Source organism: Gopherus evgoodei, chromosome 20, assembly GCF_007399415.2.
Source record: "Gopherus evgoodei ecotype Sinaloan lineage chromosome 20, rGopEvg1_v1.p, whole genome shotgun sequence".
NCBI lineage: Eukaryota > Metazoa > Chordata > Testudines > Testudinidae > Gopherus > Gopherus evgoodei.
Window position 1 is genome coordinate 18,907,986 of NC_044341.1, and position 17,981 is coordinate 18,925,966.

The 17,981-nt window shown below is 41.6% G+C and overlaps 1 protein-coding gene across 2 annotated transcripts in view; it reads left to right on the forward strand.

The window, feature by feature from the left end:
* Positions 1 to 17,981, forward strand: part of HNRNPR (heterogeneous nuclear ribonucleoprotein R) — a 62,883-nt gene that overhangs the window by 8,752 nt on the left and 36,150 nt on the right. The window contains exons 2-5 of one of the 2 annotated variants that reach the window (XM_030539202.1): positions 4,253 to 4,421; positions 6,821 to 6,939; positions 7,338 to 7,445; positions 8,912 to 9,025. In XM_030539202.1, the coding sequence (XP_030395062.1) occupies positions 4,253 to 4,421; positions 6,821 to 6,939; positions 7,338 to 7,445; positions 8,912 to 9,025 (510 nt within the window). The remainder of the gene's footprint in view (positions 1 to 4,252; positions 4,422 to 6,820; positions 6,940 to 7,337; positions 7,446 to 8,911; positions 9,026 to 17,981) is intronic. The other variant, XM_030539204.1, reaches the window with a different exon arrangement.

A 17,981-nucleotide genomic window follows, 5' to 3' on the forward strand; every position in this document is an offset into this window, starting at 1 on the left:
CTCCTTCCACGGAGGTCAAGAAAAGCGCTGGTAAGTGTTTACATTGGATTACCAGCGCTGGATCCTCTACACCCGAGACAAAACGGGAGTACGGCCAGCGCTGCAAACAGGGAGTTGCAGCGCTGGTGATGCCCTGCAGATGTGTACACCTTCAAAGTTGCAGCGCTGTAACTCCCTCACCAGCGCTGCAACTTTCTGATGTAGACAAGCCCTCAGTAAATCGATTCCCGATGGATTGATCGCTGCAGCGTCGATCCACCGGTAAGTGGAGACAAGCCCTTAGAAATGGCTTTGGTGCAGGCTCAATGCAAAATTATCCATAAGGTTTTTAGTTATGCCTGCTGCACTTTAAAGTTGACTAAGTACAGATTTGCTGCTCCATGGTACCACAAGTGTTGTAGCAAGCTGAATAGCAGTCCAGGAGAAGTCACTGTTCTCAGCTGCTGTATCATCTTGTAGTTGGACTTATACTAAAGGAGAACTACTTTTTTGTGGAAAAATGTAGGTTTGACTACTTGCATTACTTGAGTATAAGCCACCCCCCCCCCAACTAAAAAACACCTAGAGTTCCAATTTTGCATGTGGCTACTAGACCTCAGTGAGGATTAGTTACTTTAAGACTTTGAGATATGGGTGGGCTGGTAACTCAACAAAAAGACAGTGCTGTCTTCAGTTGCATAGTTGGCAGTGCCAATATGGAGTCTTATGTAAAACACCATTCGGCAACTTCAAAATGGTGCAGTTAGGTAATGGCCTGGACACCAATATGGATTCTACACAAAACATCCACACTTACAGTCACAGAATCACAGATTATTAGGGTTGGAACGGACCTCACAAGATCATCTAGTCCAACCCCCTGCTCAAAGCAGGACCAATCCCCAAATGGCCCCCTCAAGGATTGAACTCTCAACCCTGGGTTTAGCAGGCCAATGCTCAAACCACTGAGCTATCCCCTCCCCCTACAGTTGCTCCCAAACTTTGCATACTGCTGCTTGCTCAAGAGGCACATCTTTATATGTATGCACCTCCTGAAGTCCACTCATCTTTGCACATTCTACATATCTCATACACTTCCAGAAGGATCATTACTTTAGTGTGCATCTCTAATCTTTGCATACGTCTGGGTTAAAATATCTCCCTGTCCCCCAGAAACTTCGGTTACTTGTGCACATGAAGTAATTGCACATAATTAGTTTTTATATGTACATTTTGTGCTTTCACATATGGCTGTTTGGTAGTTGAGCCACATCATGGGTGTGATCCACGTGCAAACTCAAATATCTCTTCTTTTTTACACTTGCTTAACTTCAAAGTTCTTTTCTAGTCTGAATAATTAAAGTAAACATGTTACCTTCTTAATCAACTGATCTTACAACATATTCGATTAACTTTATTTGGTGACAAAGAAATTTGTCTAGTGTTTACTTCTGCTGTGTTTGTGACACAGTTAAGTGGAAGAGAGCTGGATTATCTTCCTCTTTGTGCATCGGTATAACTCTTGAATTCCAGTTTACCTGTGCAGCCCCATTGAAGACAATGGGATCATAAGGGTGTTGCAGAGGATGTGATTTGGCTTGTGTGTTGAAGCATGAAAGAAAAATCACCATTTAACACTCAGATTCTAGTCTGACTTTGCAAAACAAGCAGAGATTTTTTTTTTCTTCCATCTGCTAATGATTGGAATGGTGTGCATGTCTTCTGGAAATCACTGAGACAAAAAATACTCCTACCATAATATCTTCGTTTCAGAGTAGAATCACACTTAAAGAAGCGTTTGCAGTTAGACACATGACAGGAAATATACATAGTTAAGAATGAATAATTTTAACTTTGCTGGCTTGTGCGTATGCATTACAGTAGTCTTAAGTTATGTGATCTCATGAATTCTCAAGTTTTTTTGCAAAGATAAACATATAATATGAAGAAAACACTTTACTTACATGAAGTAAAGTAAAATAGGCTTAAAATTCAAACTAAAAGTGCATTCTGCATTGGAGTAATACTGTAGCAAAAACTTATTGGATTGTATACTCCTACATAAATACCAAGCTGATAGTGATACTAAATATTTCATACCATTAGGTTACAAAAGCAGTACTTTATAGCTTATGAGAAGCTTTAGCTGTGGAACTGCAAATGCATTGTTTGCAGCCAGAGGTGTACAGCCAGTGATTCTCAGCATAAGTTTTAGTCAAGCTTGAGAACATGACTAAAGTCTTCAACTCTCTCCTGATGGAAGATGTTAATGCTGTGTGAAAATGACTTTTGAAGTGTTAATCCAATTTTACGAAAAGCCTCTTAAAGGGACAACAACAACTTAAGCTACGCACTTGTGAACATTTTTACTGTTAGCCTCAGTAAATGTGTTACCTCTATTTGTCTATTTCACTTGTTTACTTTGTGTAATCAGTTTCACACTTTCCCTGTATATTCAACCCTGTAAGCGAGAGACACTAAAGTAAAGAAAAATGATTGTCAAGCTACAAAAAACTGGCAGAGGAGTTGGGAGGAGAGAAGAGATGAGACTCAAAGGCTGATGTACAGTACCTGAAACAGTTTTAAAAAACTATTTCAAGTTTTGGGGGGGAAGGGGTGGCTTATGAAGATACCTAACACAAGCAAGTTTTTAGCCTTAGTTTTGCATTTATTGACTTTTGTGTAATTCGCTGCACAAACTTTTAACATTGCAGTAATGTTTTGGGATTTAATATAACATGAGTTTGATTAATATTGTGGGTAGTGGTGTGTAAGCATGGTTCTATTAACACGTTCTGTACAGTAATATGTCACTGTAAATAGAAACTATACACTATCTTATTTGAATTTATTAGAAAGTAATATGAGGCTTGATCAAGAACAGAATGAATAGTCTAAGTGGATACATATATACCATGCAGCTGCAGAAGTTGGCTTTGTTATATAGCTTGCATAAGGGAGTGTGTCACTTTAGTCTTGTCCCCTCCCAGTCACCACAGTTCTCTCAGTCCATTGCAGAATCTCTTGTCCATCTAATGAGAGTGATTTGGCTCAAGCTAGCAAATTTGTCCTGGTTCATTTTCAGAACAGTGCACAGGTTTTAGTTTAGAAGCTTTGGATATGTTGCTTGTCTGTCTTGGGTGTTTAGGAGATTTGTTCTGTGGTAGCTGACTAGATATCTTGAGGCTTTAACATTAGAAATGGTTTATTCTTGAACCATCTTCATATCATGTATTCCAGTACATATTGCATTGTTCCTGTCATGTTGCATATGTCTGTGTAGTTACCATTCCATTGCTGATACATGCATCATCAACTCTTCTTCCGTGTCTTATACGACCCAGCACCATTTGAATCTGTGCTGATCTTATACAGTTGACCATCCTAATATATATCTCCTCCATTGGGTAGTTGGTTGCGACCTCAGCCATGAAAGCTGAGGTGAAAACATCTATTGGCTGGCTAATAGAGAAATTGAGACAAAATTTACAGTGAATTAGGAAAACCCGTTGGAGTTGTCTAAAGACAGTAGCTGTGCGTCTTTTGAATGCACATCCTTGCAACCTGTGTATTGATTGTTGCATCAAGTCTTTTACGAATATGAGAAATTCAAGATGCAATCATGGCTTCATTTGAAACTAGTAAAATTCAAAGTATCTTGTTATGCTACAATTGGCAGAATCTAAAACATTCCACCTGAAGTGTGTTTCACTTTCAGATTTGTACCACTATGGATTGAAATTGGTAATATGTCTTAGTATGGCACTTTCCCTGTTTGAGTTCTGAAGCATGGAGTTTGAAAGAAGTCATGACAGCAAGCCAGGAAACTATGTGAAAGTTGGCAAACGTGTATTGACATTGATATGTTAACATACCCTGCATAAAAATAATCATTTTAAGATTAGAGGAATGAGAGATGAAAATAGCAGTAGTTCTGATGTGGCTTATTGTTCACGAATTGAAGGGTGTTATGTAATACACCAGTACACTCCAGCTGCTATGGTAACCAGATACCTTACTGAGAATCAAAGTTAAGTTTAGATCTGATGTACATGAAGTACTTAAAAATGTAAATTCTTCCATGTACATGTTCCACAATGTTACAGGACTGTACTTATTGAAACTTAGATCAGCTGCATCCCAAAAGCATTAAATACAATTTTGATACAGGTCATTTGCAGCATGTATGCCAATTAGTTTAGATAAATCATGCATTGTCCTACAAACTAGTTATTTCTGGCTTAATGTAATATAGCTCCTGAATTTTTTCCAGCAGCATAATAAAATGGCTAATCAGGTGAATGGTAATGCGGTACAGTTAAAAGAAGAGGAAGAACCAATGGATACTTCCAGTGTAACTCACACAGAACACTACAAGACACTGATAGAGGCAGGCCTCCCACAGAAGGTGGCAGAGAGACTTGATGAAATATTTCAGACAGGTATAATATACATTTCTTGTTTCTGATTGGTTATGAAAGTGAGGGCATACCATTTTCAAATTTTATAGATTAAGGTTTAAAAATTCTCACTGTGTTTGATCTGTGAAGCTCTGAATGTATTGCTGCTTTCACTTCCCTGAAGGCAAATTGGGTTTGACACTGACTCTTTAATTATTGGAATCATCCTTAGTGTTGAATGATGCCCTAGTTGCTTCAGGAGACAGTGCATCAGTTTGTCTTAAACTTTCACAAGTAAAGATGTATGTTCCAGCATACTAAACTGCACATTTTTCTTAATCCAAATCAGTCATCACTTTGCTTTTACTTTTCTACTGTCAACTCCTTACAGTGACTCTTAAAACACTTAAGGACTGAGTAGATGGCTCAGTGGGGAAAGCAATTAGCTTGTCTTGCCTGGGACGACATTTGAACTCCAGTCTGCCTATGGATTTTATGTTCTGTCTAGTTCCAGCTGAACAGTTTAATCCATGTCAGTCATTACACTGAAGTTTTCACTCTAACTTCATTTTAACCCAAGTCCAGGAGTAAGCTATTCAGCAAATTGAATAATATGGTCTCTGGAAATCCTAGCGAGAAAGGGTCCCTTTGCAGGAAGAGGGGTTTTTTTGTTGTGTTTTTTTTTGGGGTGGGGGGATGATTTCTCCCCTTTATTTTGGTCTTACAAATGGAAACTTCCTCTTCCTCTTCAGAGTGTTCTTTGAACAGGCTTAGAGACATAAATGGAACTGCTTCATGCACTTACCTGAATACCTCAGTGACAAGATGCCAGTTTCTCCTTTTAAACAGTCTTAAAAATTCAACAAACCAAGTGAAGGCAGTTCCATCTTCAGTATGTTGATATTCTGGCTCCTGTGGACGATCTCTTTTGGAAGTCAGTCCAGTGAGTTTCTGCCAGCTTTTACTTGCTTAGAGATGCATTTCTCTAAGTGTGGGTTATGATGATAGCCACATCATGGCTTGAGGGTAGATGTAAATGGCTGGGCAAGGGACTTGTGGGACTCTAGTCTAGAAGGTGTTGCTGTTATGTTGTGTTGTGAGGAGTTCTCAAGAGTATTTTAACCCAGTAATTGACTAGCTAGTGTGACTTCATTGCATGGGTAACTTTTGAAAACACATTTGTTCAAATTTCCTTAATACCAACTGAAGATGTTCTGCACTATGCAGGATTTTATCAGCTCTATTAGTTGCTTTTGATGCCACAGCCAAATTTGGGGATGTACTTTCGGATTTTTAATCTGCTCAGTCTTTTCACTTGTGAATGATACAGGTGCCTTCCAATATGCAGGATCATTTCTGAAATGCAGTCTTCGTGCTCTGTGTTTGTTGTGTTTCTGAACTCCAGTAGAGATTAAGGAGTGTGCAGTAATTTAAATTCTAGAATGCTCAAAAGTGTTGAGGAGTTCTGTATGGGGATTCCCGCTGAAGTCTGTTAAATATCAGCAGGTTTCTTGGAAAATGTAATCTTTGTCTGTAATTGGCAACACTCCACAGCTTCCATAAAACCACTGATATTCAAAGAGAGGAAAAACTTCTAAATCTCAAAATAACATGCGCTTCAGAACTGGTCCGCTGTCTTTGGGTCTGTACCTGTAAAGCTAATAGTGTACTTGGGGTACATAACAGGGCTCAAAATGTGTCTCTGGATTCTGGCTGCTAAAAACTGGGTAGGTCAAAATGTTTTTTGTACTTTCCCAAGTGGAAAATCCACTGTAATTGCCACTCTTCCCACCTTCTTCAAGAAGTAAACAAATTGTTTCATCTCGATTGCTTTTTGAGCTGAGGTGGGAGGTGGCTGTAAGTGGCTCAGATCCTCAGTCAAGTAGCTACTTTTTGCATATTATGGGTAGGGTATAGGCAAGTGAGTAAGGTATAGGCCAGGGGTCTACAACCTCTGGCACGTGGCTTGCTGGGGTAAGCAGCATGCCAGAAGTTGCTGACCCCTAGTATAGGCAATATTCCCCTGTCAGTGTATTTTGGAATGGCTCCATTCAATGAAAGGAAACTTAAAGCTTTGGGTTCCTAGATCTGTTGGAAATATGAGCCAGAGTTCACTATTTCAAACCCTGGTATGTAGCATTGCTTTATGCAGCAGACTAGATTCCCAAAGCTTCTGAAACTATTACTCTTGGTTTAATATTGCAGTTAATATACTTTAGTGCCTAGGTATATACATTTTTAATTTCTTTTTCATTCGTATACCCATGTCCTTTCATATACTTGTATAGGAGTATGTAGTTAATATTAAATAATGCATAATTCTATTTACTAATATGAAGTATAACCGTTGCTTGATTTAAAAGCAAATAGCTTAGTTGTTAGCCATCTTGCTTTGTATAATTAAACAGAAATCTGTAACTTTTCTATCTTTAATTTTTTAGGGTTGGTAGCTTATGTCGATCTTGATGAGAGAGCAATTGATGCTCTTAGGGAATTTAATGAAGAAGGAGCCCTCTCTGTATTGCAGCAGTTTAAAGAAAGTGACCTGTCGCATGTACAGGTAAGGTGAGAGCGCCAGAAGTGTTGAGCAAATAAGTATAATCGTGTTTTGGCTCTTCTGACTTCCCATAAAGCAAATACTTGATGTTGCAGATTCTAATGTTTGAAACCCAAATTGGCAGTTTGGCATATATCTTTGGTATTGGTATTTTGAGTGCAAGGCAAAATCCTCTAATGTTGGAATGAGCGCTATACTGAGTGAATGTGTGACCTGTTAGTGCTTGCTGGAGCCTTATTATCTCTATCATTTTGTTCTGATGTATATAGCTGAGATGTTCTTAATGTAATAATCAGAATGCCAAAGGAATCCTTAACATGACACATTGCAAAGATCCAATGGCTTTAAATGGCTTTTTCTAATATGCTTCAATTGAATTACTTTATAAATTCTGTCTACAGAACAAAAGTGCATTTTTATGTGGAGTTATGAAGACTTACAGGCAGAGAGAGAAACAAGGAAGCAAAGTACAAGAGTCAACAAAGGGACCGGATGAAGCAAAGATTAAGGTAATGTATTTAGATACAGCTTACATTTTGTAATGGAGGAACAGGTATATTTGTGTCTAGAAAGAAATGGGGTAAATTTGAGTATGCTCTTAAATTCTCTTCAGTACACTGAAGTAGCATACAACACTGTTTGGCAGCTTTCCATGCTGACATTGCCAGCAAATGCACATAAGACACATACTGAAGAGGCATGCTTCCCCTAGTAAACTAGCAGGTCTTTCAAATTAAATACTTGATATGAAACTTTGGTTACTGTAAGTACGTTTACTTTGAAGGACTAGACTGAGGCCTGCCTGAAGAGAACATGCCTGCGTGACTTTTTTCCATCAAATTCTATGGTAATATAGATATTTCTGGACACTTTAAAATAAACAGCGCACATCTTAAGCAACTGTTATGATTGGGGTCTACTTAAATCGTGGAAAAATCACATTTTTCACAGGTTGATCAGGGCGTAAAGAGCAAGTTTTGTGGATGTGTTCATACAGTTGTGCGTTCCATACCACCTTTACTTCTGCACTACTGCTGATGGTGGCACTGCCTTCAGAGCTGGGCAGTGGGAGCATGGAAGCTGCTGGCAGAAGGAAGGGTGGCATGGATATACAGCTACACCTCTACCCTGATATAATGCTGTCCTTGGGAGCCAAAAAATCTTACCGCGTTATAGGTGAAACTGCATTATATCGAACTTTGTTTGATCTGCTGGAGTGCACAGCACTCCCCCACCCGAGCACTGTTTTACTGCATTATATCTGAATTTGTGTTATATCAGCGTAGAGGTGTGTGTGAACACAACTGTGAAATTTTGCTCTTTATGCCCTGACCAACTTGTGAAAAACGTGACAACAACCCTCTCCCCCCCACCACATTTTTAAGTAGACCTGTACTCGTAACTGTTGCATGTGAAGTTCTGGGAACTTGGGCGGGGGAACCACCTAGAAGTATCTATATTACCACAGAATTTTGAGGAAAAGTGTCATACCAGGCATGATCCTATAGCATAGAGTAAAAGTAAAGGAAAAGACAAGATTTCACGGTGGATGATGTGTTTTTTCACAGCCACGAATTTGATAGACTGCCTAGTTGATGCCCCCTTCCCTCTTCTCCCCCCCAAAAAAGAAGAAGAAAAGGGGGGAAAATGTAGTGTGCTGTTCAGTGTATCATACAGAATGCAGCGAACACTAGAAATATGTTACATTGACATGGTGTCCCAGAAGCAACATGCATCTGTTTAAAACAGAAGTGTGTTTAGTCTTCCTTTTCTGAAAAGCAAGCTAAACAGTTTTTTTGTTGTAAACTTTTCTATACAATGTAACACTTCTGTGCCCACTGATAGTGACCTGCACAGCCTCCTGAGGAGGCCTATAGCTTGTTCTACAGTCCTGGCAAAGTGCAAATTAGGAAATGTCTTTCCTAATTAACCATCATTAAAACCATCTAATGTGACAACCTTTTACAATTTTCAGGCTTTGCTAGAGAGGACTGGTTACACTCTGGATGTGACCACTGGACAGAGGAAATATGGGGGCCCTCCTCCAGACACTATCTACTCAGGCATTCAGCCTGGTATTGGAACAGAGGTTAGTGCAGAGGTCGGCAGCCTTTCTGAAGTGGTGTGCCGAGTCTTCACTTAGTCACTCTAATTTAAGGTTTTGCGTGCCGGTAATACATTTTAACATTTTTATAAGGTCTCTAAGTTTGAACTATTGTTGTATGTAAAGTAAACAAGTTTTTTTTAATGTTTAAGAAGCTTCATTTAAAATTAAATTAAAATGCAATCTTATCAGTTTAGTGCAGTGATTCTTAACCTGGGGTGTGCGCACATCCTGGGGCAGGGCCAATGCAAGGATATTTTGCGCCCTAGGCAAAACTTCCACCTTGATCATCAGTTCATTGATGGGCAAATCCCCAGCGAGTCTTATAGACCCCAGGGGCCAGCCATGCCCAGGGGCTGCTCTCCAGACCAGGTTCCCCCCTCCCCACTCCCTGAACTCCCCTGAAGGGTGCACAGCCACCCCACAAGTCCTCCCAACCCAACCCAGGTGGCCCCCACCTCAAGTCCACTCACTGGCTTTGCCGGGCTTAGTCCGCTGCAGCAGCTTGGCACGGAGGAGCCTCCTTCCAGAGGCACCAGAGAGTCAGAGCATCCTGCCTGCGGCAGCAGTGAGCCCCATCAAAAAGAGGGGAGAGCCCTGCCATAGCTCCCATCCATTCCCTCCCAATTGCCCCAGTCAGAAGCCCCAACCTGCCCTCCCCCACTCCTTGTCTCGTGAGTGCCCCCTCCTGGAACCCCTGTCCCTAACTGCCCCTCGCCAGAACCCCACCCCTACCTAAGGCTCCCTGCTCCTTGTTCCCTGACTGCCCCCTCCTGAGACCCTCCCACCTTAACTGCCCCCCTAGAACCCTACCCCTACCTGTCTCCTGACTGCCCCAACCCTTATGAACACCCCTGCCCCCAGACAGACCCCTGGGGGACTCCCACGCCCCATCCAACCACTCCCCGCCCCCTGACAGGCTCCCCAAAACTCCTGACGCATCCAACCCTATCCCTGCTTCCTGACTGCTCCCCGAGACTCCCCTTACCATGCCAGTCAGACGCTGCCTCCACGTGGAGTGCTGAGGCGGGCGGAGGGGAGCTGTGGGAGGGACAGCAGCGGTGGCTCACACTTCGATGAGCCACAGAACCTGAGTGCTGTGAGGGGAGACACGGGGGGGGGCAAGCCCTCCTGGGCTGCAGCCCAGTGGGACCCCCCCGGGGGGGGAGGGGCGCTCCTGAAGTGGATGCATGCTGCTGGCTGGCCTCGTGCACCCCCGGCTCCTCCCTTGCTGTGCTCAGGCTCTGCAGCTCCCAGGAGTTTGAGCTGTCACTGCCCCTCCTGCAGCAGGCTTAGGGCCCTGTGCCCTGGCATCTCTCACTCCCAGGAGCTGCAGAACGAGCATGGTGAGAGGTGAGCCGGGGGGACGTGCCTGCTGCCAATCTGGGGTCCTGGCCACCAGCCCCACTTCACTTAGCCGGCCGCGACCCCAGCTGGCAGCCACGTGCCAGGCAAAATCGGCTTGCATGCCAAAGGTGGCATGTGTGCCGTAGGTTGCTGACCCCCGGGTTAGTGTATGCAGATTATTCCGCTGGGCCTTTTTTGTTTTTGTTTTTTTTTGTTATGCTCTTACTAAGAAATTCAGGAAATTAGAATGACCAACGTAAGTGATATAACAAGTAAAGGCATAGAGCAGGGGTTCTCAAACTGAGGGTTGGGCTCCATCAGGGGGTCGCGAGGTTATTACACGAGGAGTTGCGAGCTGTCAGTCTCCACCCCAAACCCCACTTTGCATCCAGCATTTATAATAGTGTTAAATATATAAAAAAGTGTTTTTTAATTGTATGGGGGGGGTTGCACTCAGAGGCTTGCTATGTAAAAGGGGTCACAGTACAAAAGTTTGAGACCTACTGGCATAGAGTCTTGCAGGTAAGGGCACACTACAGTATCAAACCGGCTTTCCTCAATTACGTTCTGCTTCTGCAGAAAATAACCACAGATGGCAGAAGAAGCAGAGATGGGGTATAGAGTAAAATTACTTGAAACAAGCTTTTAAAATAGGATAAGATGACCAAACTGTCAGATGACTTAAAGAGTCTAGCCAAACAGATCTGATTGAAAAGAAACCATTTGAACTTTTTCTTACATTTGCAAGCAACTGCATCATTTTTTGTATGTAGCCTCTAATAAACCCAATTAGTGTCCCTCAATTTACAATCACATTGTAAAGTATGAAGTGTATACTAAATAAATGAGTATTTGTGGATGGGTTGCCTACATTTTGTGGATCATTCATATACATTTTGTTTCAGTTACACAAGCATCCTGAAAACTTTCAGAGAACTATCAGAACTTCAGTTCTGTCAGTGAAATCAATTAACACAGTTACTGAAGAGACAGATTTAATTGTTAATTGAAGTACTTTTTGTTCAAATAGTCTTGAATTTACTGTAAACATATTGGCATCAATAGCTGTCCCACAGCATCTTAATAGAATCTTCTTGTAAATTGCTGTAGGGAACCCACTGGTGTTAACTGTTTACCAGCTAGCTGAAACATTAGTTTTAAGGTGGTTATTTTCACTTGCAGCAAAATTTCAAATTTATTGCAGAACAGCTGGATGTGGACAAGTGACAGTGGACTCAACTAATCAATGTTTATTTACCTACTTCAGTCATTTTGGTTAATATTAAAAGGAAATGACAATCACAATTTTTTTAATTTTTTTTAAAAATACAATTTTTTTTTATAAACCTGTCTGAGCCCTAACTTCACGCTGAAGTTATATATCCTGATATAACGCTGTTCTTGGGAACCAAAAAAATCTTACCACGTTATTTCAAACTTGTTGTAGTCTGCCGCAGTGCGGAACCATCCCCTCCTCCCACCGAGTGCTGCTTTACCGTGTTATATCTGAATTCATGTTGTAGCAGGTCGCGTTATATCAGGGTAGAGGTGTAATTCAACAAAGGAAAACTGAATGAAGTTGGATATTTGTGATTGGAGTGGCTTTGAGTTTTTATTCAGGGCATTTATGGTTGCTGTTACCTCATCCCCCTCACAAACGTGTATAAGTTAACTGAATTTTATATCCAACTCACACTCTGGCTAAGAGTTTGTATGCCAAATTGTAGCCTAGATTGATGTTGTTTGCCTAAATTGAAGACCCTGTGCAATGTGGATGTACAGCTGAAACTGCCATACTACTCCTGTAGCTATTTACAGAAATAGAATTTATGTATCCATTTGATGACACCCAATTTCAAATTGTATATTGGTATGTATATCAGGAGTCTATTACTATCCTTTACATTGTGACGCTATTAATGTTACGTAAGTGGTGGTCTGGCTTCTCACTTCCTCTTTTTAGCTCCTCCACTCTAGCCATATACAACTGCTGGTACTTCAGACTTCTTTTCTACCTAGTGTAGAAGAATGATTGTGAGTAATACAGTGAATGGGAACCCTTGTGAATCTACATTGTATAGTTGAGAGGGTTTAAGAACAGACAACCTGGTGAGCACTAATTTCATCTTGTATAAACATGCAGAGAAACTCTTCAGTCTCCTTCTCCTGAGGTGGATTTTAAGTTAGATGTTAACACAACTTACTTATATACTAAATGCATGAGATGGCAGTGTGAAACAAAAGTCAAGAAACGCTAAAGTTAAGATTGAACTTGCAGTCTTGTGCATATGCAAAAGAACACAACTTGGGTCTTAAATTCCATCTAATCAGGCCTTAATGATTTGTGTATAGAAATAGTTATATTCATAATAATAAATGGCCTAGAAATGGGAAAAGGCAGGAGATTATTTTGAAGGCTGGGTCTTTCATCTGTTTTCAGTGTGGTCTTATTTATAGGTATTATAGGTCTGCTAAAACTTAAACTGAGATTGAGGTCCTGTTGTGCTAGGCATTGTACACTCACTTAGTTTAAACAGGCAAGGCAAAGCATGGGAGGGGAAATTGGAAGCACAAAGGTGAATGAGTTCATTGTGTGGTGCTGCTGATGTGATTACATGACATAGTATGAATGACAAATATCTATTGATCCTTCAGGACAATATAAAGTAGTGTTAAATAGCTGTATTATGACTCCTACCTGAAGGCACTCCCTTTGAGTCTTGGGGGGAAGGGGGGACTCCATCCTTGTTCGTGAAGCCACTAGGGAGACAATGTCATGCTAGTGTATTCCACTCTTTATACTGCTGTTTACCTCTTCTGATACCTTGTGTATGTTGGGACCTGGATGAAAATCAACTTGCTGAGGCTTCTTTACAATAAGGAGATAATGCTGATTTGCAGGAGGAATTATTTTGAAGACTTCGCAAAATCTCTAACAGGCCCTACATAGAAGGCATTTTCTTACCTTACAGTCTCATTAGTCTGGAGATCTTGTTAGATTTGTTTTTTAGACCCCCAGATTGCTTCATTTGTCCAGAAATACCCTTTTTGTCAATGGATGCTGATAATTGCATCCCCTTTCCTCCCACAATCCCCTTTTCTCAGTCGACCTATAATTTTGTTACCTTTTTAGTCTTGACTGTTGGGATGGGCTATACATCAGGCCAAATGAGAGCTTGTCAGGAGCTCCACCTTCTGAATTGGGTAGACTGCCAAGAACATTTTGAACTTGATTGCTTCTAGAGATTCAAGACCAATATCTATTATGAACTTTACACTGAATGAAATTCTAAAGGCTTAGCTGACAGCCACACTTCTGGCTGTAGGGGAGTGTGGTATATCTACTTCTATTGGGAAGTTGATCTTAAAGCAGCCTATGACACCATTTGACAGACTGGCGTGCTGTATAAGAAGTCAGGAATTCTTCATAGTTTGTCATGGCAGCTAGCTAAGGCTGTGAGGTAGATTTTTTTTTTTTTAAGTGGCTCTAACTGGTGATTCTAGAAGAACAGACTTCAAGGCACAGTGCTAGCACCAATTTTATTTAATATAGTCACCAGTGACCTACTGAATACCTCAAGGCAGTTCATGTACACCAGTATTTGTTAGCCCACAAGGGCAAGGGACTGTGATTTCAAAAAATTGAAGAGAACATGAACAGGAGATGGCTGAAATGGAGACTGAAATCAAGAATATTACTTAATTTGCCAACAAGTTTTCACTTTAATACTCTTATGGGCTTTCTTCTGCATCTTAAAATATGACTACTTAGAAAACTTGTAATTGCTAGTTCTAAAACATTGGATGCTTGGTATCTAAGCCTGTGATTGCAAAGTCCGACATTGTTTGCACAAGGGGCAACTAAAGACGTACATCAACCTTAACTCTTGTATTTCCTAACTTCTTAGTACTTATTATGAAGCCTTTTGCTTAGGATTTTTTGAGTTTAATTTCCTAGGTATATCTAAAGGAAAAGTGCCTAGTTGTATAGCAAACACCTGTCAGTTACAAATCCACTTGTGTAAAATAGTTTTAGGCTAAGTACACAGGTAATACTTCACATCGTACTATTTGGATTGAGGATGTAACATCCATCATCACCCTGCTGTGCTGATTGTGCAAACTCTTACACTGTGTACAGCTAGCACCACATCAATGTGCACCTAACAAGCTGGCAGGTTCTGTTGAGAGAGCCTTCTTCGTAGCTAATCAAACTTTCCCTGCTTCTGAAGCTAGTAGGAAGATGGAGCTTAGTTGCTTAATTAACTACTGCGCGCGCGCGCACACACACACACACACACACTTCATACGTAAGTGCTCAGCTGGTGGCTTAATGGAATCATCTACTGAATGTGCTAAGTTCCACACTTTCAAACTCGCATGAAATTTAAGCCAAACTTCATTAAACTTGGCAAAGCACTTACTGCTCCTCAGGGCCTATTTACAAGTTCAGTTTGACATTACATAGCTCAGATGTTTGTGTTATCCCTGAGGTGGGAAAAGTGGCAGCTGCCTTGTGGTGAGAAAAATGCTTTTTATGCTCTCAATTCCAAAACAAAGGAATTCTGCTCAAACTTTTAAAAAATCATCTTTTGGCAGAGGCTGTGTGTTTTGAAAATAGAGATTGTAGTGGAAACTTATTCTTAAATATACTCATCTGCTATTAAGTGACTGCTGTATCTCTCTTCCAAATGGGAAGAACTCTTAAAACTTAAATCTGGATTTTTAAAGATACATGTGAAAACTACTGTTTTACCTGTTAAGTATCTCAGATAAACTGTGTGTGACGAATATTTGGCATGTTTAACTTTTTTTTCTGAGTTACCAAACCTCATGTTTTGTTTGTGTGCCATTCAGTGCATGATAATCTTAAATTGTGTTGGAACCCAACTTCAAGTATTGCTTATGGGTCAGAATTAGGGTACTTGGTATCATGTCCAGCTCTGTTTGGATGGAAATTCAAATTAAAAATGGACAAGCAGTTTTATTTCATGTAAAATATCTTAAGTGCACTGAATAACTTTTTAACACCTAATTTCCATTCATACATTGGATGCAAAAAACAAGCATTCCTGCTTTTTTGGCTCCAGGGTTTCTTAACTTTAAATGAACTAGTTAATTAAATAAACTGAAATGGGAAAAAAATATTCTCCCTGCACCTTCAGAATAGGCCACTGCTGTCAAAGCTTTTTTAGCACTTCAGTAAACCCCGGTTCCTAGTGCTTAGCAAGTGACTTCCACCAGTTCGTTGGGTCAACTGTCTGTCTTTTAAAAGTTGGCTGCAAACATGTACAGCTTAATATTTTATATTTCCTTTAAATTATTTTAATATATTACATTGAGTTAAGGCTGTAGACCCGTGCAGCTCCTGGTGGCGGCAGAGGGACCCTGAAGCTGCTCAGCAGCTGGACTGGGGCTGGGGGTTGGGGGGGGAGAGATGGCGAGGAAAGTGTGTCCACCATTTTGTCAGGCATGATTTTTAGTAAAAGTTGGGGACTTCTGTGACTTTTTGTTTATTGCATATGATCTATCCCTAACTTTTTTTTACTAAAAATATCTGAGTCATGTATCTTCAGGAACTTGGGCCTGTACAGAAAGCTGTAAGTGGAGACTTCTTCTTTCCAGACCAGAAGATTAAGGTGAGGGATAAAATGCCCGTGGTGATCCTGGGAGATGCTGCTTAGCCCTTAATGCTGTGGCTCAGGAAACCTGGATAGCAGAAAGGGGCTATTCAACAATAGGCTGAGTAGGGGTAGGATGACCATGGAATGTGCATTTGGCAGATTAAAAGGGCACTGGTGATGCCTTTATGGGAGGTTAGACCTCAGTGAGGATAATGTTACCATAGTCATAGCTGCGTGTTGCACAGTATTTGTGAAGGTAAGCATGAAAAGTTTGCTCAGGGTGAACTGCTGAGGCAGACCCCCTGGCTGCTGATTTTGATCAGCCATATACCAAGGCCATTGGAGGGGCACAGTGGGGGGCAATTTGAGTCAGGCAGGTTTTGAGGCAACACTTTGAAAATGAGAACCAGTAATGTAAATTTTCCCACCTTTTTCCACAGCAGGGATCGTTGTAGCAGATATCTCACTCCTGAGAGGAAGTAAGGGTGCATCTACTGCACGCTTGCGGCTTCTGACCTGGTCCTTATGCTGTTTGACTGTGTGCTGCTTTGGTCTCGGTGCAAGTGATTACAGAATAGTGTGGGAAAGTTTCCTTCAGTGGGGGAATGAACAAGGCAACTCTTCAGAAGAGGGTTACTGAGTTCCTTCAGGAATGTTTTTCCGAGAGAGATTACTGGAGGAGATCTCCTGAGAGATCTCCGTGTGCATTAACATCCTGCTCAGCCGTACTGCTTAGCTGCACAGGGAAATGTTCAGGACACAGAAAAACAGCTAGCATGTACATTTCTATGCACTCATCCCACCTTCATACTTCACAAAGCAAAACTACTTACCAGGGGTCTCCTCTCCTGCTTCTTGCTCACCACAGTGTGACTGCTGAGACTGGCTAGACAGCTCCGGAGTGGAGAACTGGACGCAGTACCATGCGACTCTGTTGTCCTAACTCCACCTCTGCGTCACTGACTTTGTCCTCTGGGTGACTGCTCACAGGACTCTTGCGTGGAGACTTGACATCACAATCATCACCACCCGCACCCCCACCGCAGGCTTGAAGCCAGGAGAAGGAACATCAGTCTCTGCTACGACGTAGCAGCAGCTTCCAGGATCCAGAAGCTCTACTAGTCAAACTGCCCTAAAGCTAGGAGAGAGATCCTCAACGGGCCCTCATCTTACTGTACAGTCCTGTCAGAGACTATTCTCATACTTCAAGAGGGTGTTTGACCATGTAGCTCAGAACGATGCGCAGCGTCCATAGAGTCTTCATCCTCTGCCCTGCGTTGACTGTGCAGGGGACCTGGAACAGGACTTTAAGTCTGGTCTCTACTTCCCATGATGTAAAGACCAAAAACACAGCCCCAGGAAAAGATGGCATTCACTATAACATCCTAAAAAAATGAGATCATGACTGCTTGGTATAACTGCACTTTTCAACAAATGCAAACAATTCTGCTATACCCCCAGCTCCTGGAAGAAATCTGACAGTGCTCATCTACAAGAAAGTTGAGCGAGATGACCCCAGCAACTGGAGACCTATCTCTCTCTGCTCCACGATGTACAAAGTGTAAGCCAGGTGCCTCATGGCTAGGATAACAAACTGGTCAGTGAATGGAGGAGCCATCAGCTGTATCGAGAGGCTTCATGTCATGTGAAGGCTGCTATGAACACAACTTTTGTCCTTCAATCTGCCATTCATATGGTCAAGAGGGCATGGAGGCAGTGTGCCATAGCGTGGCTCGAACTGGCTAGTACTTCTGGATTGATGCCAAATCAGCACATTTTTGCCATGCTATGAGAGTTTGGGATGCCTGAAAACTTTCTCCATCTGATCCAGGAACTATATGAAGGCTTCACCACCACCACCACCATCTGCTCCATGAAAGGAGAGAGGCCTGAAATTCCTATCTGTAGCAGCGTGAAGCAAAGTTGTCTCCTCAGCCCCATCGTTTTCAACTTAGCTGTCTCCTGTGGGC